This window comes from Solenopsis invicta, chromosome 3 (assembly GCF_016802725.1).
Source record: "Solenopsis invicta isolate M01_SB chromosome 3, UNIL_Sinv_3.0, whole genome shotgun sequence".
Taxonomy (NCBI): domain Eukaryota; kingdom Metazoa; phylum Arthropoda; class Insecta; order Hymenoptera; family Formicidae; genus Solenopsis; species Solenopsis invicta.
This window is the reverse complement of record NC_052666.1, coordinates 31890374-31915530: the sequence shown is the minus strand read 5'-3', so window position 1 is coordinate 31915530 and position 25157 is coordinate 31890374. Positions and strand designations below refer to the sequence as shown.

Genomic DNA, 25157 nt, shown 5'->3' with positions numbered 1-25157 from the left:
TTCGCTCTGGTGAAAAATTTCCTTCATCACGTTCTACGCGAACCATGTTCGCTCGCGTTTCTTTTCGTAAGTATCTGCGCGTCCAATTATCAGACTATTTTGAGCTTGTATTAGAATCAAAAAGAAAATCAGAAAAAACGCGGATTCACACGCGCAAATAGAGTACTAGAGGTACTCTAACGCAAACAGACGCGAGCCCCCGGAAAATTTGCACCCCGTCGGTCGAGATCTCGAGGAACTCGCACTCGCTCGTTCGAATCTCCCGACACTTCCGGTCGGTCGGACTACTACGTGCGACATTTTCGCATCTTTCCGCGATCGCGGCCGCGTTGCTGCATCGCCGCTGATCTCGATCGGTCGTCCGTCCGATCGTGAAATCGCGGCTCTCGCGCACGCGGACAGTCTGCCAACGCGACGATGTCGCGGTCGTTCTGTCCAGCCGTCGCTGATCGCACCGTTGCGCGCGAGGCCGGAAGTGACGTCGCAACGTCATCACACACATACAACCACGTTAGTACGTACCTATACCACAGCGTCCGCGAGCCAAGATGTCCGCAGTCTCGCGATAGAACGCGTACCTTTTCGGCGTGTTGTCACAGGCGCGAGAAAGAGAGATCCGTGGGAATAATTCCGGGACGAACGGCACGAGGCCGTTCCGTCCGTCGAGGGCCGTGGGATCGCCGCCGCGCGCGCGCCCATGATCCACCTCGGCCTGTAACGCAAGATCGTGAGAGTACAGAGGATCGGGAGCGACACCGAGAGAGCGAGAGAGCGCGCGAGTGGGACGGCGCGAGGGAGTGAGTGAGCGAAGCGGGACGGAAGTCGGGGAAGCGTCAACCGCGGGTGCGTCGATACGGTCGTCCGCGTCGATTCGCGTTTGCTGGCTACGGGAACTTCCGCGCGGGCCCGCCGCCTCCTTCCCCGCAAGAACGGTATCGAGAGTGCCACCCGGGTGCTGCGATCATCAACCCCCCTCCCCCTCCCCAACTCCATTGAGGACCTCGCGTACCATCGTCGCCGACGCCGAGAATTGCGCGCGCGGAAAATCGTCCCGCAGTCTATGACGGTTGAGCGATCGAATTTCGACGGCGACGACGACGCTCCTCGATGTTGAGCGCTAGCGCGCGGCACGGCTCGGCCGTGATCCACGTCTGAGGAAACGTATCGGAACAATCGCGCCAAGCGCCGCGCAGCAGCATCGTCATCAAGTAATTACCCATTCCGTTTTCTTGATAATTTTCTCAGGGGTCAGGATAACACGCGATTCACGAGCAAAATGAGCGAGGATCCAGTAGTTGGTGTTGTTGGATCCTCGCTGTGTGTTTGTACCGAGCGATACTTTCGGTATTGCAATCGAAATAAATTTATTTAAATTTTCGAGCAGTGTCGCCGAAGAAACGACATGTTGAAGGTAAACTGTGATAACGTTGACGTATTCTCGGTTACAGATTTTTGAAAGAGGCTCAGTGGGTATGAATTTTAGCGATAGTCAAGATGTCAAGCGACAGCGATAATACGTTTTGGATACGTCATCATACTCATAAGCGCAAAAAGGTTGTCATAAGCGACAGTGATAGCAGCGATGAATCTGTTATTGTACAAACTCGAAGGAAGAAGAAAATACTTGTATGTGTGGAGAAGTGTTTGTTCTAATTATCACCATACTTTTTGCAATGAGATAAAGTTTTAACCTAAATGTATTTAGATTTCATTAATTCTTATTTGCATAGCCTATTATTTTACAAATAATGAAGTGAATATTTTAAATATAGTAAAAACGTAAAAATTATATATATAGATATATTTATAAATCAATAATTTTATATATACATATATATACATTTGTACATACATTTATATATATATATTGTATTTCATATTTTAGCCAGCAAAAAAATTATTAAAATTTTAAATTATTGTTTCAGAGAGTTGTTAGCGAAGGTGAAAGTAGCAGCGACGATAGTGATGTACCTAAGCCTGTGATTAGACGACAAAACCATGTAAGCTTTGACACAACTGTGTTTGTCAAGATACTTATCTAAGTTAACAGTCACATGTTTTCACAAATATTATTTTGTTGCAGAGAGTTATTAGTGAGGATGAATCTAATTACAATAGTAGCGCTGAAGGAAGCAAGTTCATTGAGAGCGGTTAGTATATTTGTTATCGATATCTTGTAGTATGCAAAACTTTTTACAAGATACCAAATGCCATGTGTATTACAGATAGCAGTAGCACATCGTCCGAGTGGCAAAGTGACTGGACTAGTTCTGACGAATCAGAGGAGGATACCAAGAAATATACCACTAAGCGTAAAGTCTTATCTAAAATCAAGAGTGAGAATGCCGAAAAGCCTGGTTCTTCCTCGTCGACCAACGCCAACGTCAATTCGGACAGTAGCGATGATCAGTCGGAAAAGTGTCCTATATGTTTGCTACCATTTAGAAAACAGCAAGTCGGTACTCCATCCGCGTGCGATCATTACTTCTGTCTAGAATGTTTAGTAGAATGGAGTAAGAATATTAACACTTGTCCCGTGGATCGCATACCCTTCACTTTGATCGATGTTAGGGAGCATTTTGATGGCAAGGTAATACGGTTGTTTCTTATGCTAAATTTTTATTTGTTTATCCAATACTACATGTTGATTCGAAGAGCACAAATAACACAAACTTTTGAAGATACCTTATTTTGGTATAGTGAAATAAGTTAATTTAAAAGTTTATTTGCAATTTTAATAAATGCTTTTATCCTAGGTTATAAATCAATTACCGGTAGAAACCGTGCCGCGTATTGAAAATCAAGTGGTGGACGATCCAACATTTTGCGAAATATGTCATCAAAGTGACAGGGAAGATCGAATGTTACTTTGCGACAACTGCGATCGCGGCTATCATATGGAATGTTTGACACCTCCCATGACTACAGTTCCCATTGAGGAATGGTTCTGTCCTGGGTGTACTCGAAACAACTCGACTAGATCGGTAACGACTCTTATATTTAAAGAAGACAAGTTGTACATTATGTTTAGTAGAATGGAATAGTTATTACGTTAAAATTACTGATAATTATTATATAAAAGATTTCTTTTAACAAATACGTTAATTACAGATCAAGTTAATTTTTTACATTAAATATTGATTTTTCAAATTTAACATATATTATCTCTCTCTCTCACATTATATAATCACATTTAATTTTAATGCAATTTTTTAAACTTTAATTTTATTAATGTTATTAGATAATATAAATTTAGATATATTTATTCATATAACTTCCACAATATATATCTTTTTAGTTAGAAATGTATAAGAAACTAATTTTTAAAAATTGGTATTTAAATTATTTAAAATAAAAAATTAATTTAATTTATGTCATATTTTCTTGGGAGCTTATTATTTTTGTACATGCTATATATTTTAATATATGAGGTAGAGATACTATCTCATATGAAAACCATGTGAAAACGAAAGTAGCAGAAGTATAAATTTCTTCTTTTACTTTACAGTACTTGTCGAGTTTTGTGCCAAGTCTTATAACAAGCGGGAGAAATCCTAGTCTGCTCCTCCGTGACATAAGAAGGAACTTTAATATATTCCGTAACATACTTCCTCACGTTAATGATCGTACGCACGTATCTGCCAGACGCACTAGCAGAATGCGCGATCGCGAACCGACGGACGGTATCGAGCAATTTATCGATCCGAATCAACCGTCTACTTCATCTGGCCTCGATTCGATCGGTGACAATAGTCGAAGTCGGTCTCCGAACACTAGCTTAGAAGGTAACGTCTCTTCTACGCGGTCGAAAACAAAATCCAAGAGTAAAACGACAAAGAGGAAAAAGAAAAAACTCACGAAAAACTCGAAGAAGAGTGGCAATGGTAATATACTTCGTCAAGTACGAATCAAAGAATTAAACAACGATGGCGAAGAGGAAGAGATAGTGACGTATGTCAAAGTCGCATCATCCACGTCGAGGAGGAAGTGTAAGAAAAGAACAAAGAAAACGCGCAAGGTATAACGCCAATTTCTCCTCAAATGTAGCATAATGTAGCTTAACACGTAACATTGCTTGTCGCATTGCCAGATATGTATATGAAATTATTTTAAACGTTGACATACCTTAATGGTTTCTTCAGTGTTACTTTTGACACGAGATGAGATGATCATTTCTTAATTGATTAATAAGTAACAATTCTGGTGTGATTTTTCCTTGTATTCTTATGTTACGTTTATCAAAATTGTATATAATTTTTCATTTAAATTATATTGTACGATCTGGTAATGCCAGCGTGTCTCATTTAAGTATTCGTCATCTTGGAGTTCCAATCCAGATCTATCCGGTCACATTGCTGTATCCCTCATATTTATGCCACCTTCGTAAAACAATCCAATTGAATTAGACTTTTTGATTGTAACTCATTGTTCTTAATTTATATAAATAAAACGATTTTCTCACACTAGATGCACTTGGTTTTTTTTTCTTAATTTTGCTTAAATGACTTTATTATATTTGTATATTAAATCTCGGAAACTTCAACAGTGTCAACCGTTTAAACTTTAAGATTAAAATTATATGATTGATTTCTTAATCATGTGATTTTTATTTACTTATACTAAATTGTATTACGCTATAACCCATGACATAAAAAGTATAAGATGTATATATATATATATATATATATATATATATATATATATAATAAATTAGTTAATAAAATAAGACTATACACTTTTATAGCTATACATATTATAAAATAATTAAATGTTAAATTGAAAGAGAAACATTATCCATAAGAGCATTGCCATCAAGAGCGATGCATCTATTTAAATTGAGAGTAAAATAAGCCAAATCTTAAAGAACAATGAATTTACAAATTAATTTAATGTACCTATTTCAATGAGATTTTTAACTGTCTTGCTTTTAGTAATTATAACTTATATACTAATTAAACTGATGTATCCTTTTCTAAAAATTTACATTTTACTCAATAAAATCTATTTAATATTGCTTACTGTACTAACTCTCACTCTAATTTATATTTTTAGTTTAAAGATTTGTCAAATTTTACAAATTTTAAAGAGAATTTTTTTTGGCAACGCCTTTTTCTTGCTGCTTTACAGCATTTTATTTGTAACTTTTTAAATATATGCATTGTCCTTCGTATTTTTTACCATTGCTATAAAAGCATATGAGATTACTATTTCTCCAGAGGAGAAAACACGAACGACGTGCGCGCACCGAAGCGTCTGTGCTGACTAGCACACGAACGGTAAAAAGGAGACTGGCCTCTGCACTCGGTATGGAGAAGCCGAAGGTGCCACTGCTCGTACCTACCATGAAAAATAGCATCTCCGTTCCTGAGAAAAGCATTCTCGTGAATGCCAGATACAACGCTGGTATACCTCAAGTCAGTCTCTTTGGAAATAATCTGGGATTAGATTACAGCCCACCTGGGTGAGCGATTGATTCTATTTATTCACTCTTATGTGCATTATCTTTAATTAATTTATTAGTTATTCTGCGTAATTTTTTATTGTACGCATAGGTGAAGATAAGACTTTTGCTTGCATTTTTTGCACTTAGAATCTTTGCAGTCTCTTCAACACTCGAATGTACATGTATATTTATTTTGTTTTAACTGCAAATATTTTTAGAGGTTTCAAGTAACACGAATAAATTTTATTTCTATTGGATTGCACACTTTTATTTCTATGCAAGATATATCTATATGAGATACTGCATTCTGTATTGTTAAATGATTTTTAATAAATTGTAAAGAAACTTAAAATATAACGAAAATAACAATACATGAGAATATTTTAGTAAAATATTTTAGTAGAAAATTCTTTTCCACTTAGATCGGACGATGATGGTGAATACTCTATTGGAACCGGAAGTCCTCTGATAAGCATACGACAACGACGATCAGCAGTACTGTCACACAGACGCCGCGCAATTCTAAAATCTATCGTCGATCCGGTTAACGAAGTGGACAATACTGGCATAACAGATCTGTTGAGCAGCATAATGAACAATCAAGAGCTGTGGCACTCGACCAAGAAGAAAGGCGACGTGATCTTGAAGGCCGACGGCACGCTGATGGTGAATAATCCTGAAAAGGAAAACAAGCATAGTATCAATAATAACGAAAGTCCGAAGAAGGAGAAGCAGGATCAAGAGGAAGTCACGCGACGCGAGGAAACAATCTTGGAGGAGGTCGACACGCCGTTAGATCTGTCCAACATTAATTCCAATGACATCACGCAGGCGCCAATGTACAACAATCCCTGCGGCGGAAGCGGAGGCAGTGGTGGTGGTAGTGGCAATCGGGGCAATTTCCGGGGCCGACATGGTGGTCACGGAGGACAGACCTACGGGCGAGACTCTTTGCCACCAGGTGGGAGACACAATTATAGCGGTGGGACCAGCGGCGGCGGTCCGCGGGATAACTTCGGGAATCGTGACTTTGGTCCGCCGCCATTCTTTAATCCGAATTTTGAGCATTGTGGCGGACCGCCTATGTTCACTGCCCACGCGCCACCGCCACCGTTCCGCAGCCGCAATCCTCAGCATTTCCGCAACGAGCGATTGCGTTTTCCACCGCCACCCCCATCCACCGAACGACCGTTTAATTATATGGATAATAGCGGTGGCTTCGAGCAGAGACCGCCGTTTCCGCACGTGGCGGATCGATTTCCTAGGCCTAGGCCACCACCCTTAGGCATACCGCCTCCCGGTGGTTCGTCCGTTGCCCCACCAAATGCCCCACCGGATTCCATGAACATGCAGCAGTCGGTGCACATACACAACAGTCTACCTTCGGTCAATCTACCAGAGGATGTGACGCGGAGCTATCAACCGCCTCCTGAGCAGAATGATCGCATTGTGATACCGGATCCTGTGGCCGTGTCACCCATAATTGCGTCACCTGCAGCTGCATCGCCTGCAGCTGCGTCGCCTGCTACGCGCCAGGACAATGATGACTGCGATATCTATTGTGACATCGAACCACCGTTAAAGCCCGATTGCGATGCACAGGAGGAACTTCACAGTAATGGATCGATGATTCTGTTGCCGCCGCCGGAGCCGCCATCCGGTTTGTTGGACTTTGAGGAGAATTCCAGAAGTGACAAGGACGATAGTGAGCAGGAATTGGTGATCGATGACAGCCATAAAGAGGACACGCTGAGAGATCTGCCAGTAAGTGGTGACAAGTACGATCCGTTTACGGCTGACAGCGATAGCAACGATGATGCCGCCACTTCAGCGTTGAAAACAGCAGTGGAGAAAGCGGAAGTGCCGCGGAACAGCTTGGACAGTCGTAATATACCTATGCCGATTGCGCTGCCGTTAGTTTCCGCAACTTATCCTTTGATGCCAACGACTGCCGCGACAACGATCCAAAGCACAGAGCGCTCGCAGGAGCCTATTCGACTGACCGCATATGACGATGATGATGACAACGACTCGCAGTCAGACTGTCCGAATTTTTCCATTTACTCCTCGCAGACCATGGACGTAGCTAGGCATACGGAACAGGAATTATCGCAGCAACTCGGACCGTTACAGCCGCCACCAATACCGCCCAGCATCCCCGATGATGACGACATCATCGTAGGAGACGTTCAAGCCTGCGATCTACCGGACGTGCCCCCCGAGCCGGCCGATCCCTATATTGAGGCGTTACAAAAGGAACGACAAACTTTGAGTAAAATACCGCCGAAAAAGATCTCGCACGATTCGCATCGTGGCAAAATTACCTTTAAAATTGGCAGCAAGCTGAGGCTTAACAATCGACTGAGCGGTTTGGACGATCATTCGCAAAACACGGGTTTTCTTCAGAAAAAAACAGTGACGACACCACCAATCGATAAACAGCAAGAGCGAGACGGCGACAAGAGTGTCAGCCCGTCGAAATCGGCGATTGAATCCACAGTACGATCGTCGATAGCATTGACTCAGTTGACGAAAATAGGCCCACGCTTTGCTGAAGAAGAAGAAGAAGAAGAGGAAGAAGCAGAAGCAGAAAAGAAAAACATCGAGTCCGTTACAGCAAGCCCGAAGATAAAAGAATCGTTTAAGCCCGTTGGTCGACGCGAAAGTAAAGAGTTCCATTCGGACAGCTCATCAGACGAGGAAGCTGAGAAGGTGGACGAAATACCGATACCTGCCGACACTTTATCCAAGGAAGAGGAAAATGACGGACGGGAGATGTTACAATCAACGGCGGCAGATGCGACACTGCACGAGAACGTTACGGAAAGCGCAGTGTTGTCCGTTCTCGACATTTCCCGGCTATCGCCGAGAAAATTGGACAGTAGCGAGTTGAGCATAGAATGCAGCTCGGAGGACTTCGACGGCAATGAGACGGTGAGCAAGACAGTGTTGTCGCGCTCAAAGACTGAATTGCTAGATGAGATTAGAGCGCGAGAGTGGGAATCGAGTAGTGACAATGACGAACGTTCGTCGAACAGTCATAAACTCGCTAAGACGGACGGCGATGATAAGGACGACGATAAAGCATCGAGCGACAATGAAGATCCAAATCTATCAGACCAGCGGCACGAGAAGGAGAGTTTCTCGACGGTAGATGACGACGTGGAGCAATTCCCGATTGAGAAGGACAAACTGGATGAACCACCTGTGCCTACTACTTCTATCGATAATAATTGGGAGTCGGACGGCGCTTATACACCCTGCAAAGATGAATTGCCTGTAAGGGATGAAACTGTGCAGGCGGAGCGGCGCACAGCGTTGTTTGAAGCCGGTTTGGAGCCCATCACGCCGACGAAGGACAAGACGAATGATGATCTGGACGACTGCAGATCACCAGCTGGTTATGCCGAACTGGGCACCGAAGCTATCTCCGAAACTGACGAAGCGATAAATTTCGAGGAGGAACTGATCGCTTTGGCGCTACGAAAAGAAAAAGAAATGGAGGACGGCGAGATACTGGATGAGAGCAAACTGGACGCGAAGGAGCGTGAAAAGTTGAAGGAGGATAAAGAAGACGATAACAAGAGGAAGAGGAAGAAAGACAGGAAGGAAAAGAACAAGGAGAGCACGGAGAAGAACAAAGAGAACATCTCGTCGGATAATCTGGTCTCATGGAAGAAACTTTCAAAGAGTACAAAGGACAGATCATACCGCGATAAACGGTCTAGGTCAAAGGACAAGGAAAGAGAAAAAGATAAATCTTCTAAGAAAAGGGCAAAGGAAATTGGTAAGAAGAAGGAGAAAAGGAAAGAGTTACCGCGATATGACGTAAGAAAACTTGTGGCTGACAAACCGAGGAAGGACGAGTATGGCAGGGACATCAGGGAGAAGTCACGAAGCAGATCGAGAAGTCGTTCGTCGAATAAGATTCAGGGGGTCTCGAAAGATCGACGGAGCCGATCGTACTCGAAGGGACGGTCGCAGAGCAGATCCCGCCTTCGGTTGTCCTGGTCGAGAGATCGTGGCCAATCATATTCCAAATCGTGTCGTTCTAATTCGCGCAAGAGGTCGTCGTCCCGTATCAGGCGCAAATCGAGAAGGCGATCCATGTCGCGCAGACGATCTCTATCGAGGCGAAATTCTATCTCTCGTAGACGATCGCGATCACTGTCACGTAAGCGGCGGTCGCTATCACCCAGACGACGCACCAGACGATCAATGTCGAGATCTCACGATAAGCGGAAGGACAAGATAAAAAAATACAAGTCGCGCAGTCGCTCGAGGAACCGTAAGAGATCACGCAGCAAATCGCCGAAAAGAACGTCGTCCAAGACACGCGAAAAGAAGCATAGTAAAAGGAAGGCGCACAGTCGATCGCGGTCGAAAGGCAGGTCGATTTCGCGAGAACGGGATCGTAACAGGAACTGGGAGCAGCTGAACGAGAAGACTATAGAGCAGGAACAACAGCAGCAACAACAATTCCCGCGCGAACGCGAACAGCGTTCGTGGAGCGCGCAATGGACACCATCCTGGTCGCGTTCGAGATCGAAGACCCCACCACATATTCAGCCGGAGCCGATTGGCTCGCGAAATTGGTCACCGCCATCCGTGTTGGACAGTGTGTCGCCAAAGAATCTGACTGTCATACTGACAAACAAAGAAGCGATAAAGAAGAAGAAGAAGAGTCGAAAAGAGAGTCGGAAATCCAAGGAAGCGGAGAAACGGCGGAAGAGTAAACGCAACAGAACTCCACCGCCGTCAAAGGAGGTGTTCGCCAGTGGTGATAACATATTGGTCAGTGTTTGTTTCAACAAAGACAATGAAACAAATCTGGTTACACCGGAGTTACCACCGACCATTCCGTTGTCACCACCGATAAAACGTCGGCGAAGAGAGTCCGTTCAGACGGAACCAACGGCATCTGCAAAGCGATCGAAGAAAGAGAAAACGAAGGACAAACGATCGAAGTCACCGAAGGTGAAGAAAGACAAAAAGAAGAAATCTAAGGCAGCAGAGATCGCGGCGACAAAGAAGCCCGTGGCTGTGATCGATCTAGATCAGTCGCCATTCCGCGAACAAACGCCTTCACCCCGTGATGTTATAGTGCTCAGTGATGATGATGACAAGCAGGCGCAAGAAACGCTCGCCGCGTCACCGGAACAATGTCCGCCGTCACAGGCGTCGCCGCCACGCGAGCAGTTCGTCTCACAGGGCCCGAAGACTCCGCCGGAACCACAGATCAAGTTCTCGATAAACAAGCAGCCCAGCAATCTCAGACCATCTTTGATAAATCCACTGTTGGAGGAGGAAGAGGAGGAGGAGGAGGAAGAGGAGGAAGAGGAGGAGGAGGAGATGATGGACGAGCGGGCAGAAGAGGAGCTAGAGATGCGGGCTCAGGAAGAGCTGGAGTTGCGTCTCAAGATTGGTCCCAACACACCTCCCGAGCCACCGACATCCCCGCCAACTTCGCCGGACGCTTACGATCCTTTCGATCCCACTAAGTCTCGTTCGCCTACTCCGGATGCGAGCCAGGAAGCTACGCCAAATGACGAGCGTGATCGAGCGCAGCGCAATTCACCCAGGAAGCTCGACGGAGCTACGGACACCCCGTTGCCGTTAGACGAGCCCAGTCAGCAGCAGGAACAACCCAGTCAGGAGAAGCCTATAGAAAAGCCAAAGATAATATCAATAGTGACCATCAAGAGACCATCACCGCAAAGAGATGTCTCCGCGTCTCCTGTGCAGGAAAGCCAGACCGACGTAACTCAGTCGTGCAGCAGCAGTCCACCCAAGACCCAACAAAATCCGCAGAACGTGCAATCGACCGCCAATCCGTTTAGCACTATTAATCCCGTGCTGGCAACAGTGGCGGCCGCGGTACAGAGAAGTTTCAATGCCAGCACGCCTAACACTACACAAAGAACGTTGTTACAGGTTTGTCATTTTAATTTCGATTAGTTTAATCAATTCATTCTAACGAATTGTCTGGTGATATCTCTGTTCTATCCTGGGGTTCATTCCGTTTCAGGTATCGAGTGCATAGATAGCACTTATAATATTAAAAAATATTATATTCTCGAAATAATGTTCTTGGAATATTATTTTAATATTATTTTAATTTTTAATATTTGCATAATCTAAAAATATTGTAGTGCTTATAGGGTATTGACGGACCAGGATTGTGTGCCATTAATAATGCTCTTTGAAATAGAAAGTCAATATCAGATGAGAAGTGATTGCTTATCTGCTATTTGATTTATTATTTAACATTACTCTGGAAACAAGCTAACGCTAGAGAAGTATCTTTGCTAACGGTAAACGTGTAATATATTATTTATGAATTTTAAAATTTATTGCATATGCGCAAGCGCACAAGTTTTACTTCGAGTAACTGATATGCTCTTCATGCACTAGTAGTGAAGGAGAATCGAGAAAATTCCATGCGCTATCAATGCGCACCTTAGATGAAACAAAACGGCTGCCTGTGCAGTCTATGCGCATTTTGCAAGAAACGGAATGGAACCTTGATCTATCTTATTCTATCTCTGTTTTATCCTGTTTGATACTTGATTTTTTTGCAGCCTAATCGCATCTCGCCGAACAATCAGACAAAGCAACGTACAAATGATAGACCACAGCTTCCAAATATATTTGCGAATTCCGCGAAATCATCCACCATACCACGATCTTCCAAATCCACCCAGAGTAAAAACAGTTCAACGGCAGGACAGAATGGTAATGATGCGACCATAGACATGACAAACGAGAACGTCGTCGACATGTCATCCCCTTATTCACCGGGTTCGACTCTGAGCGACGGCCTGTTCGATCCTCCTAGCCCCACAAATTTCAATAACTCGCCCGTTGCAAACGCACCACCGCCCGCCGCTGCTAAAGCTGGCACGCCAAAAATTAACAAAAGCACGGAGAAGAAAGACCCGTTCGACGCGTTATTGAGTGGAATACTGCCACCTATGAAGACTGCAACCAAAAATCGTAGTAAAAAAGTCTCCAAAGAAAAGACGAAGAAGTGTACGTATTTTTGTTTTTTAAATTGAGATTATACAGAAAAACCTGAATTTTATTTGTAGTTAATTATTATATGTATACATACAAAAAAATGTAGCAGATGTTAAAAGTTTAAAAATCTGATCTTTTTTACAAACTTTATTATCAGGGTATTTACTGTGTGGAAGAATTGAAATTCCAGAAAATCTGGAATTTTCAGAAAATTCTTTTTTGCTTCTGAAAATCATGAATTTTTATGAGATTTTTATTGATACTCAGGAAAATTTTACTTTTAAATTTAAATTTTTCTGTCAGTTTTTGACAAAATTGTTTCTGTGATTATTTTTTTCTTGGCAATGTAAAATATCGACAATCGATTGGCAATAAACATGACATATACATTTATGTATATTCTCGAATAACTCTCGAAATTTTATTTAAAAAAACAGTGACAATAGGAAACGATAAAGTTTCTAAATTGTTGTGTATTTAATAATGTTTCGAATTCTGTACTTTGGTGAACTAGAGTCATATATTGTGGACAAATCATATATCAGATTAAACATTTAGTTTATTTTACTTCTTTTAATACTTTCTCAAATTTAATATTCAAAACTTAAGTGGCTTTTCTTTGTGATTATATGATTAAGGAACAATGAAAAGCGCAATAAAGTGTACTGCAAAGCTGCATTAAAAAATCCTGTTATCTTTCCTAGAAAATTAGGGAATTTTTTTTACAAATTTGAATAAAAATACTGTGTTCATAATTTTTTAAATAATGTTAGTGGATATATTTCTTATATAAATGATATACTTGACAGCTACCAATCCTAAAGTTGGTGTACGCATGGACGAAAATCAACTTCAAATTCTGGATGATCTTCCTAGTTCTGCCGTAGAAATGCAAGTTAAAGATAAGGTAAATCAAAAGCATTAATGTGTAATTTATATTGTTAAATATATACATATAAAATCTATCTTTATCTATGCTGTTGCAGTTTCTTAAGAAATTAAATCGACAAGAGAGAGTTGTGGAGGAAGTGAAATTAGTTCTCAAACCCCATTATACCAAAAAGCACATCACGAAAGAGGAATATAAAGACATCATGCGCAAAGCAGTACCTAAGGTGAATATTAAACTATATTATGGTTTTAATTGAAAGTACTATCAAATTAAATATACAGAATCTGATAATATAAACAAAATATCTTGTAATCAACAAAATCATCTTGTAATCTCAATTATGTTATTACAGATATGCCATAATAAGACAGGCGAGATTAATCCTAAAAAGATAGCTCATTTAATAGAAGCATACGTAAAGAAGTGTCGAAATAACAAGAAGAAGACCTCGGCCACCAAGATAACGAAACCTGCGTAAGTGAAGTATGAAAATGCAATCGCTCTAGATGATTTTTCATGAGATAAATTGAAGTCTAGGGCGCGCTTAACCATCAATATATATCGCGCACATCTGTCCGATCTTGCGAACGGAATCAACATTATATCTTTATCCTTTACAACTTCATTTAATGAAACTTGCAGGAAGACTCTGTGGAGTTGATCACGTGTTGGCAATCCTAGCGCATTAGAAACTCCTTCAACATTAGGCCTCTCCTTAGACCACGCGTAAAACACATTCTATCTCCTGGATGGTAAGTGAATTAGAAGTATGCATATATTAATGTACATATATGCATATATCTATACATATAAATCTATTGATGAGAGAAACACGTGTGTACATATATAATTCATTAATCGTATAAGCGTAATCTTTTTATTTATCTAATTGTTCGAATACAAGAGAATAAGCATTTGTGATTTTATTATTCACAAATATTAACATCTAGACAAGTTCGCGCGCGTACATTTATGCATATATTTGCAAAGGCGTTCAATGATGTACAGCCTCTGTCCGAAATATAATGGTTGTACATTATTATGATGTTTCTTGAAATGGGTTTGGATCACGATTAACGATCCTTCGCTAAACTAATTAGAAAATATATTGTATGCGTTAAGTTCATATTGTAGAGTGTGTATAATTAAAAAAAAAAACGGTTAACAAAAGACCGCTCAAGTGAGTTGAATCGCTATTTATGAAAGAGTGGGCAGATTGCTAAGTGTATTTTCCCAGCATAACTTGCGCTGTAAAATTAGATCTTCAAATCTTAGATTAGTAGATTCTTAAACCTTTATAAAAGTGCGAGAATGGCCTGTGGAAATCCTTTTACACATACATTTCCATTGAGCAGGATACGCGGAATACTTTGTTTTGCTATATTCATATACTCTGTAAACATACAAAAGACGAAAAACGGCACACAACGTAAAACATTTCCGACCCTTTAAATGTAAATAAATCATGTATAAAGAATTGCCAGCCGTTACGTCTTTGTACGTGAAATTAATTTAAGTGTTTGTGTTTTAATTGCGTTCTACGTAGAGATGAAAATGACTGAAAAAACCTAGAAACTTTAAGTAAAAAACTCAGTAAAAAAACAGTTTTTTTTACTCTGGCCTTGAAAAGGGTATATATATTTTTACTCGGAGATATATATATATATATATTTTTTTTCCCCGATATTTAACGCTGTATTATTGTTCTAGAATTCAGTTTTTGCATTCATCCAAAAGTTTTCTGTATATTTAAAGATAAATGTAAACAATCAAAATGTAGTAAATGACAATGGATACCTACCGACAATGGAGATCATTATCAGTAAGAAGTAGAAAATGAATTCGAAGTTATGTTGTTTGAACAAACACATCTCTTTTTTATTTATTTAATCATTAGAGACATAAAAATGTTAAATAAAATCGAAATAATGTATCAAACGTATAGGAAACATTTTAACAATAAATATCAAGAACAAATAAGTTTTATGTCTCTGCTTTTGAGTATTTTGACAAAAAAATATTAGTTTTTTTTAACATAAAAAAACTAGTTTTTTTACTCGGTTTCTTACTCCGAATTAAAAAATACCCGTTTTTTTGTCTAGTTTTGTGACTTCTACGTCTCATATACAAAAGAGAGATTTACATGTAAATTTTGTTGTTACATTTTGATGGTGTGAAAGTAAGTCAATTTTTGTTCATGATCTATTTCCGTTTATGCGCGTTTTTCAGAAAAAAAGAACACTTACTGTTTTACGGATCTGTATTCATGTCTCGCCTTTAGCAAGTGCGACTCATAATACACATGATATGTCTCTGTTATGTACATGTATATACATATATGATCACATTACACATTGCGATCTTGATGAATTTACTTGACTATTTATGTAATTATTATATTACTAATAATTAATAGTCAAGAATAATTATTGCGATATTAATAAGATACAGAATTAGATCACCTCGACGAAGACAAGTGAGACGTGAATCTACTACGTACGTTATTTGTAAGAAGTCGGGAGATGAAACGTGCAAACAGCGTTTTCATTTTTCAAAAAGGTACTCGATGTTCCAAAGTGCAGAATGTATAACGTGTACCGAGAGCACAGCAGTGTATAATCAATTTTACGCAGTGTAATCAAGAGCAAGTGTCGTCTGTAATAAAGTAACGTAACATAACTAACACAACTTTTGTATACCTTACATAGGATATAAAGCGTCGTATTCTCGTTTTAAGTGTCAACACAGGTATTTTTTCAACCGATAAGAACATAAAAAAAGAAAGAAAAAATAATGCTGAAACTATATCCTGAAAAGATAACGTTTATCTATTTCATATGTCTAATGGCACGCTGTGGAAATCCTAATTTTGGGAATTGTTATATAAATACACGTATGTATTATTCGTAATTACAATAAATGCATACTGTATTAGCTGCCACATAAAATTCTGTTGTACATTTTACGATCGGATGGTCATATCTTACACAAATACACTACGTGTGAATAGGTTTTATATTTTTTACGCGTGATAGCGGAAATTACATCCCCTTTGGAACGTATACAGGTACTTTTATATATATATATATATATATATATATATATATATATATATATATATATATATGTATCAAAAACGTACAACATTAAGAGGTGAATTTAAGCGAAACGTGTGACGATTCGTATCATAGAGATATATCATCAGCGATTACATCGACATTCATAATGTAACGATTATGTCAATAATCGTTACATCAATAAAATGATGATAAAACCATCGTTAATTAAACCGTCGTTAATTCTTGTGTGTATGAACTCTCTTTTGTACTAAATAGCAATGTACATATATAAACCGAAGGAGAATAAAGAGTTTAATATTATCGAATTTGCTCATTCAATTCATATTAGCAGATCGAAGCTCTGCGAGATTGACATACACTTATTAGCTTATTACCCAGGCAGCACACTATAAAAGATTTACTAAATATAATAATTATTTGAATATTTTAATTTATAAATATTATCAAAATATTTCAGAAATATTTTTGTGTTCTTAGATTGAACAGATCGTAAAGATTTATTATAAATATCAAAAATATTTACAATATGATCAATAAACTCGTAATAAGACCGTGAAGTAATTATACATTCAAATCAAGAAATGGACTTTACCGATCAATGCTCAAATAATAATTTACTAATTGTAAGTGATTTTGTAGACATTTTCTAGTTTTTTGAACTGCGCGCAGCATAATCTAATTTTAATATAAATTATTTTAATTTTATACATACATACATAATAGGAGAAAGTGGGATAAGTCGGACCTATTTGCAATTATTGCTCTATAAGGCGCAAATAAAACGAAGATGCGTTGGATAAATAATTTAATTCCCTTTATTTTTTATTGAAACCATTTTTACGTATCTTTCACATGTATTGAACTATAATGGAAAATGTAAAAATGCTTTTTCCAATCCGATTTGCAACTAACTGATTCCAAATTGGACACTTACATTTTTGTCGGTTTTTAAATAAAATTTTAAAAGATTTTAATGTATTTTTCTTAGTATTGAATAAAAACGAGTAATTTGATAGTAAAAACTAAAAACAAATTTTATTAAGAAAAAAAATTAGTGACAGTTTATATAATTAGACGTTTTCCAGTCATGTTATGATATTGTTATTATTTATTATATAATTGGAGTTAAAATTAATAAAATTCAATTATTCCGAATCCGATGATTCATAATATTTTACTGATTTAACATTTCTAGTAGCAAATTTGCCCGAGCAGGTTGCAATTCCGATTTAAAAGTCTGATTTGAACTCAAGTTCTTCTGAACTTTGGAACAAATTTTACAATAAACCGCAAAAGTTTATCACAAAATGTTTGATATTTTTGAATTCTACACTCTTTAATTATTTTAAATCAATTATCTTTCAAAATTTTAATATCTTTTAAAATTTTAAATAATGATTACAAGGATTTTCCTTTAACTTTAGCACGATGGCTAAAAATACATATTTGCGTTTATTCTATGAATGTTATGACAGAGAACTGTCAAACTGCTGTCACGTGTTCGGTATTAAGGACTTTACCTATTTGGAACATGGTCTGATTTAGCCCACTCTTCCCTGCATATTCTTTTTAAACGCAGTTCTTAAAACCAAAAAAGTAATATCACAATATAAATTGCTAATCAATTTAATAATTTTTACGCTAACAAGCGTCTGTACAATTCCGAAAACTGTAAGATTTATAAAATATTTATAAAATATGTATAAAATATTACTATAAATATTTATTTTTTTAATTATATACAATATATCATGATTAATATTGTATAAAATATTTTGTTTGTATATTTTGTCCATATTTTAATATGAATACAAATTGTATGACTTTTCTTCAAATACAAATATAAATATATGTATAAGATATGTGCAAATTTAAAAAAATAAATAGTAATAAATATGAATGTTTATCATAAATATCATGTGTTGCTTAGGATAGACATTGCAATAATATAATATTATTATAAATCGATCTTTCTAAACTCAATTCTTTTATTATTAATTATAGTAATTTAATTTTAAAAAATTGACTAATTGTTATTACTAATAATTATTCTAATTTAATATAATATAAATGTTCTTTACATTTATATATTATATATTACTTTATACTATTTATATATTACTTTAATTTTTAATTTAATTAAATTTAATCTTAATGTAACTTTTAACATAATTAAATATAATTATATAAATTATTTTCATTAAGTTATTTTAACTTAATTTAATTTTTAAAAAGGAATATCAATTAACTTATGCATTCTTACACATTTTACATGCACACACGTATGTGTGCACAAAAGAATTAAAAAGCAACACGGAAACAAAGATTCGATATTCACACTTTAAAGAGAATATATAAAAATCTGAAGAAAAATATTAGTTGTAAAAAGAAGATATTTATATATTTTCTATATTGGATACCGGTAGAGAATCATCGAATGTGTTCCAGATGACTGAAGAGTGAGGTGACAAACCAAACAAACTGCCGCATAAGATGAAGAGGGACGGACGAGGTGGTTGCGTATTTATCGTAACACGTGTGTCTTACATGTGGAAATAACAAAGCTGACGCATATGTAAGAGCGATGTTAAATGCATTGGCACGGCGAACGACAAGTTTCCTTCGTCGCGAGATTATTAGCGTAAGTAGAACTATCGCACGAGTCCTCGAATGGGGACTTAGAAGTAAGGTTATGTTACATTGATGCCGCTTTCCTAGCTGATGAGCACTAGGACGTGACACACGTGCGGAACGTAACGGTAGATAACAGTTATTTTCGTTGTCGTGCAGATAAAGAAGTTCGAGGTTACGAGAACGGTGCACGAAAGGATCTGGATAAGGACCAGGATGGACAGTGACGCGTTGTCGTCGAGGGCCGACCCAGTCGTCACGAAATTGGACAGCCCGGAGTTTCGCTCTGTCTTTACTCCGGAACTGCAGGCTCTCGCGGATCTGTTTAAGAAGTACAACTATGAGCTGAGGATCGCTGGCGGCGCAGTGCGTGACATCCTGATGGGCAAGCGGCCCAAGGATCTTGACTTCGCAACCAACGCCACGCCGCAGCAGATGAAGGAGATGTTTACGCAGGAGCAAATCAGGATGATCAATGCGAAGGGTGAGAAGCATGGAACGATTACGGCCAGAATAAATGATGCGGAGAACTTCGAAATCACCACTCTGAGGATTGATGTGCTGACGGACGGCCGGCATGCGCAGGTGGAATTTACGAAGGACTGGAAGCTGGATGCTAATAGGAGGGATCTGACCATTAATTCCATGTTTCTGGATCTTGATGGCAGAGTGTACGATTATTTCTATGGTTACGATGACCTGAAGAATAGGAAAATAGTTTTTGTAGGCAACGCTAGTTCTAGGATATGTGAAGATTATCTTCGAATTTTAAGGTATATCTATATAAGGTATATGGATGATTTTTCACATAAACCAAACAAATCCAAAACAAGTTAAGTTTTAAAGAAACAAAGAAAACTTTTTATCTTTAAAACATTATATAAATATGTAATTTTTCTCTGGATATGTATCAAACCAATTGTCCAAACATAGAATATTAATTTATTTTATGCCAAATTTATACTAAATATTATTTTTTTAAAGGAAATTTGATTAAAAGTGGAAATCTAAAAGTGAAAATCTAACAGATACATTTTTATAAAAAATAAAAATGTGTTCAAAATGAAAAAATTCACTGATCTGTCACTAACAAAATCAGATTGAAAGATATATTTAAATAAAATAGTAATAAATTATTGATCTTTTTTACTCATTTTTATATTTATCTACTTTTACTTACGTTTTAAAATATATGTAAAAGGTCATAAAATTATGGCAAAATATTAAATAAATAAGATAATTTTATATGTAGTCATGAAACTAATTGCCTAAACACACAGAACACGGAGACTTTATTTTACTACAAATTAAAAGTATACTTTTGATTTGTAACATAAAATAAACTTCTATACATCCTGTGTTTGGACAACTATTTTAGTGATTGTATAGTAAGTAGGTTATATGTATACATAAGAATACAGTTTTAGGCTTTATTATTTTGAAAATCCATTAAAAAAAATAATGAATTTTGGTTTTGTTTGGTTCTTGCGGAAATTATACTTACTACCTATTTATGGTATAATATAATTTTAAAATTACCAATATTTATAACATTTTTATAACATTAATCATGATAAAGATGAAGAAGAAAATATTATTTAAAATAATAATTTTTTTTGTATAGATCAGTTTCAATCTTGTAAAAATGTTAAGTTTTTATATTTCCTATTTTATTCTTACTGGAATAAAATTATATACGATGTGATGTTATTGATAAAGAACGAGTGCCATAAATCAGATTTGCTTTTAATTTGTCTTGTAAGAAAATTCATGTGCATTACGTATATTATATTATACAATATGTGTATATTTTTCAGATTTTTCATTGATTATAATAATATTCACAAGAAATAAGAAGTTGACATTTTTCAGTCGAAGCAGATCTTGATGTTTATTATCTTCATATCAATTAAACACTTTTTCAGTTCTCTAAACTGAAAATATTATTAAGCATCAAAATCCTCTTCGACATTTTTTTCTATTTCTTGTGTTATTCATATATCAATTTAATACTCGACTTATATTATATCAACTTTATTATTATTATTATTATTATAATTATTATTGTACTATAATAATATTCCAATATAATGTTGTGCGCTACATACTGATATTTATACTGAACCTTTGAGACATCAGATTTGCATTATATAATTGCCGCCAGGTATTTTCGTTTCTATGGGAGAATAATGGACAGTCCGGATCAGCACGATGAGGCTACGATAAAAGCGCTGAAAGAGAACATCGACGGCTTGCAACAGATATCCGGCGAGAGGATCTGGAGTGAATGGAGCAAGATACTAACAGGCAATTTCAGCCTGGAACTGACTCTGAAGCTGCTCGAGTGCGGCGCTAGCAAACACATTGGTTTACCTGAACAACCCGACATCGAGAACTTCCGAAACGTTTATCAGCGTGCGCAGTCTAATAACGTGACCTTGAAGCCTATATCATTGATTGTGTCAATGCTGAAGGACGAATACGAAATGATAAAGTTACACGAGAGACTAAAACTGTCCAATTCTGATAGAGATTTGGCGCTTTTCCTGGTTCAGCATAGGGAGTATAAGCCATGCGAGAAGCCATTGAAACCTTATCAGAAACTGGTACTTTTGCAAACGATGAAGAGGTACGAGATCCTTCAAGAATACGTAAAGGAGCTGTTTAGGTACAATGGTGCAATGCAGCTTTTAGACGAATTCGAGCGATGGACAATACCGAAATTTCCTGTCAACGGCAGTATGTTGGTGAAACACGTGCCGATACAAAAGATGACTGGCAAAGTTTTAATTGAATTGAAAAGAATATGGATTGATGCAGACTTTAATCTTACCAGCGAGCAACTTATGGAACATGTACCGAATATAGTTGATGAATTAGAAGAAAAACATCAGATGTTAATTGAAGAGCGAAAAAAGAAATTAAAAAAAATAAAATAAACATCTTTGATAAAACACAAGAGTAGTTTTGTACAGTAAATATTATTCATCACTCTGGAAATAGAAGTTTACTAAATGTTTAATTATTTTTAAATCAAATAGTTTAGGTAGTTAGTAATTTATTATTACAAAGTGTTTATTATCGGAAAAACTTAGAATTTTCAAGAAATTTTTTTATCCTTAAAAATCATGGATTTTCATGGAATTTTATTAAGATACTCGGAGAAATTTTTGAAATTTCACTTTTAAATTTAAATTTTATATCTCCTTTTTTGACAAAATTATTTCTTTGATATTTTTTTTAACAATACAAAATTAATAGCAATAAATATGCCATACAAGTTCATATGCACTTTCTTGTAACTTGCGAGCTTAAAAAAAAAGAGTGACAATAGAATACATTATTTTAAAGATTTGTTCACGTCGCATGCTCCAACATACTGAAAAAGATGAAATAATTTTCGTACAATTTTTGATAAGTTATTTCTATTGCGAGATACAAATAAATAGAAAATTTTTGTATAGGAAGATACGGAGATATAATTGAAGGATATCGGTCAAATGTAAACGTAATTATGTTAATGTTCTATGTGGTATCTGAACACATATTTTCCTAACAAATACGAAAAGAAACGTATTATATGTTAGGCACTGAAAGATTTATTAAGAAATAAAATCCTGCATTTTTCTCTTGCGAATATAAACTCAACAAGACGTGCTGTTGTATATACAATAGTAGCAGGTGTACAAAATGAAATTTGTAAACTACCATAAAACATTTCTAAAATAAAGAGATTCTTGTTCTTGTGTAACAAGTCACTCTAATACATGCAATAAGTGACTGCGCACGGTAAGTAAACAAATTGTTACATATTTTGCATATGTTTAAGAGAAATGCATGTTGAAATAAAATTACTAGATATAACGTTTACAATGAATGTAAACGCATGTTTCTGTTTTTAGAAAGATTTTCCTTATTGTGGCTCGCATGTCTATCGACAGCCGCACGGAGCATACATTCTGTGTGATAAATATAAATAAAAGGGAAAATCATTTATATGTATCGTGTCGTACGTTAAATTCGGAATGAATAGTCGCAAACTGCGATCGCACATAAGACAAACGTAATTTGTCACTTAACTGTCATACAATCATGTGGACTTGCATAAAAATAATCACTTATATGTATTTTGGCTATTTCAAGTTACATTATATAGATCGTCCCTAAACACTCAAATCTTTACAGACGCATACGCATTGCTACTGCATTAAATGCAATGTGATAGGTGTATATATATGTATGTATGTATGTATGTATGCACACACATGATATATATACATCTACATATATATTTGTATTTATATATAAGTACAATAATACAACAGCTATTTAGTTATCGATACCCACATCTTAATACACGTTTTATTCCTTTACAGATTTGTAGTAGACACTTTTTGATAGCGTTACATTTTGCCGAGTATGATTATCCCGCTTCCTTTGATTTCACAGGCGAAATCAAAAACACAATCGCGTTCTTTATGTTTTATCTCTCATATGGTAAAGATCGATATTTTAGACTGTGTTTATTATTGCCTTAACCCTTCTTGGTGGACATGAGCTGTGCGTCATTAGATGCTACTAGTCAACAATGTTATTAGCTATGTACTTAAGCTGTTTTCCGATATACGCTGTCAGGACTAAAAATCTATAGTTAACGTTATGTATATTATAGATTTTCAATACTGGAATATCGGAGTAGCCTTAGAAGGGCTAAGATTTGAAAGAAGTGAGAGATCAATTTTGAGAAGAGTAAACTCTAAAAATTCAACCCCTCGAATGTGCAGTTCAGCGAATGAATCACAATGGGAAAGAAAATGTAAAATAGTGTAACTAAAAGTCGAAAAAAAATTATTTTTTTATCGCAATTAATCCTACACATTCAAGGAGATATTTTCAGAACTATCAGGAATACATATAATGATTATTATTGCATTTCACGTAATATTTTACACAAACTATATCTTTCAAATTATCGGGATACCTTATTATAGGTGTATTCTCTTCGAGAGAAAGCTACGCAAACCTAGATATATCGAAGAGATCGGCGGAAACGCAAATATTTATAAAAATCAAAGTTACACAAATGTAAATCAAAAAATTTCTTACACTCAACTGTACAATTCATAATGCACTAGGCAACAAAATTATCGTAACACTCATTTACACCAAAATTTTGCACAACTTCAAATAATCATAACTTCGTTAAAAATTATCGTACTTGAAAGTTTTTTTTTTTACTTTAAAACTGAAAGTCTCTATTTTATGGTGCATTTGGTCAATTTTTAATTTTTGCTCCCCTCTTTCCGCTGTTTCTTTAAAAGTAAGGACGTGTTTTGTTTTCAAACATTTGCATAGTTTGACGCACTTCACGAGGTAGGATGAATTTTTTATCGCAAATGTCACGATAGCCATCGTAAAATTTGGAGTTTTCCCTGCAAATTGAAAAAAAATCAGATTTGTACGATTTTTTTCGAGGAGCTAGGATGTATGCATTTTTGTCAGTTACCGTCATTATTTCCCAGATTTTGATTTGTCTCATTAATGATGAAGCGATCTTCTCTAGCTGACGTTATTCGTCTTCGACCTTGTTCTTTTCTTCGACGAAATCCGCCTGTTTCTTGATAACTAGTTCAAACTCGAGAGATAGAGGATCGATGAACCTATTCTCCTTGCATAACTTTGATTCAATCTTTCCAAAAGAGCAATGATTTGCCCACATTGAATTTAGTTCAAACTAGGCCTTGTCACGACTTTATCGTTTGCTTCTTGAGTGATATAAAGAATAAATCATTGTTCTTTTGGAAGGATTGAATCAAAGTTATGTTGCAAGGAGAATAGGTGTTCATCGATCCTCTATCTCTCAAGTTTGAGCTCGTTATCAAGAAACAGGCGGATTTCGTCGAAGACGAATAACGTCAGCTAGAGAAAATCGTTTAATCATTAATGAGACAAATCAAAATCTGGGAAATAATGACGGTAACTGACAAAAATGCAGACATAACTTTGATACATCCTAGCTCCTCGAAAAAAAATCGTACGAACCTGATTTTTTTTTCAATTTGCAGAAAAAACCCCAAATTTTACGATGGCT

General features: G+C 36.8%; 2 protein-coding genes across 2 annotated transcripts; both read left to right on the top strand.

The window, feature by feature from the left end:
- Nucleotides 1-519: 519 nt before the first annotated feature.
- Nucleotides 520-16740, top strand: LOC105204697 (serine/arginine repetitive matrix protein 2). The gene is made up of 14 exons (XM_039447366.1): nt 520-1208; nt 1449-1626; nt 1926-2000; nt 2084-2150; nt 2226-2590; nt 2757-2984; nt 3509-4018; nt 5217-5461; nt 5866-11377; nt 12025-12475; nt 13273-13370; nt 13450-13578; nt 13708-13829; nt 13998-16740. Exons 2-14 carry the CDS (start codon nt 1495-1497, stop codon nt 14014-14016), a joined length of 7953 nt encoding a protein of 2650 aa, XP_039303300.1. The 5' UTR covers nt 520-1208; nt 1449-1494; the 3' UTR covers nt 14017-16740.
- Nucleotides 16741-18830: 2090 nt separating this feature from the next.
- LOC105204598 (CCA tRNA nucleotidyltransferase 1, mitochondrial) lies at nt 18831-23902 on the top strand. The gene is made up of 3 exons (XM_011173736.3): nt 18831-19076; nt 19226-19839; nt 21231-23902. The coding sequence occupies exons 1-3, from the start codon at nt 19020-19022 to the stop codon at nt 22003-22005; spliced, it is 1446 nt and encodes a 481-aa protein (XP_011172038.2). The 5' UTR covers nt 18831-19019; the 3' UTR covers nt 22006-23902.
- Nucleotides 23903-25157: the final 1255 nt, after the last annotated feature.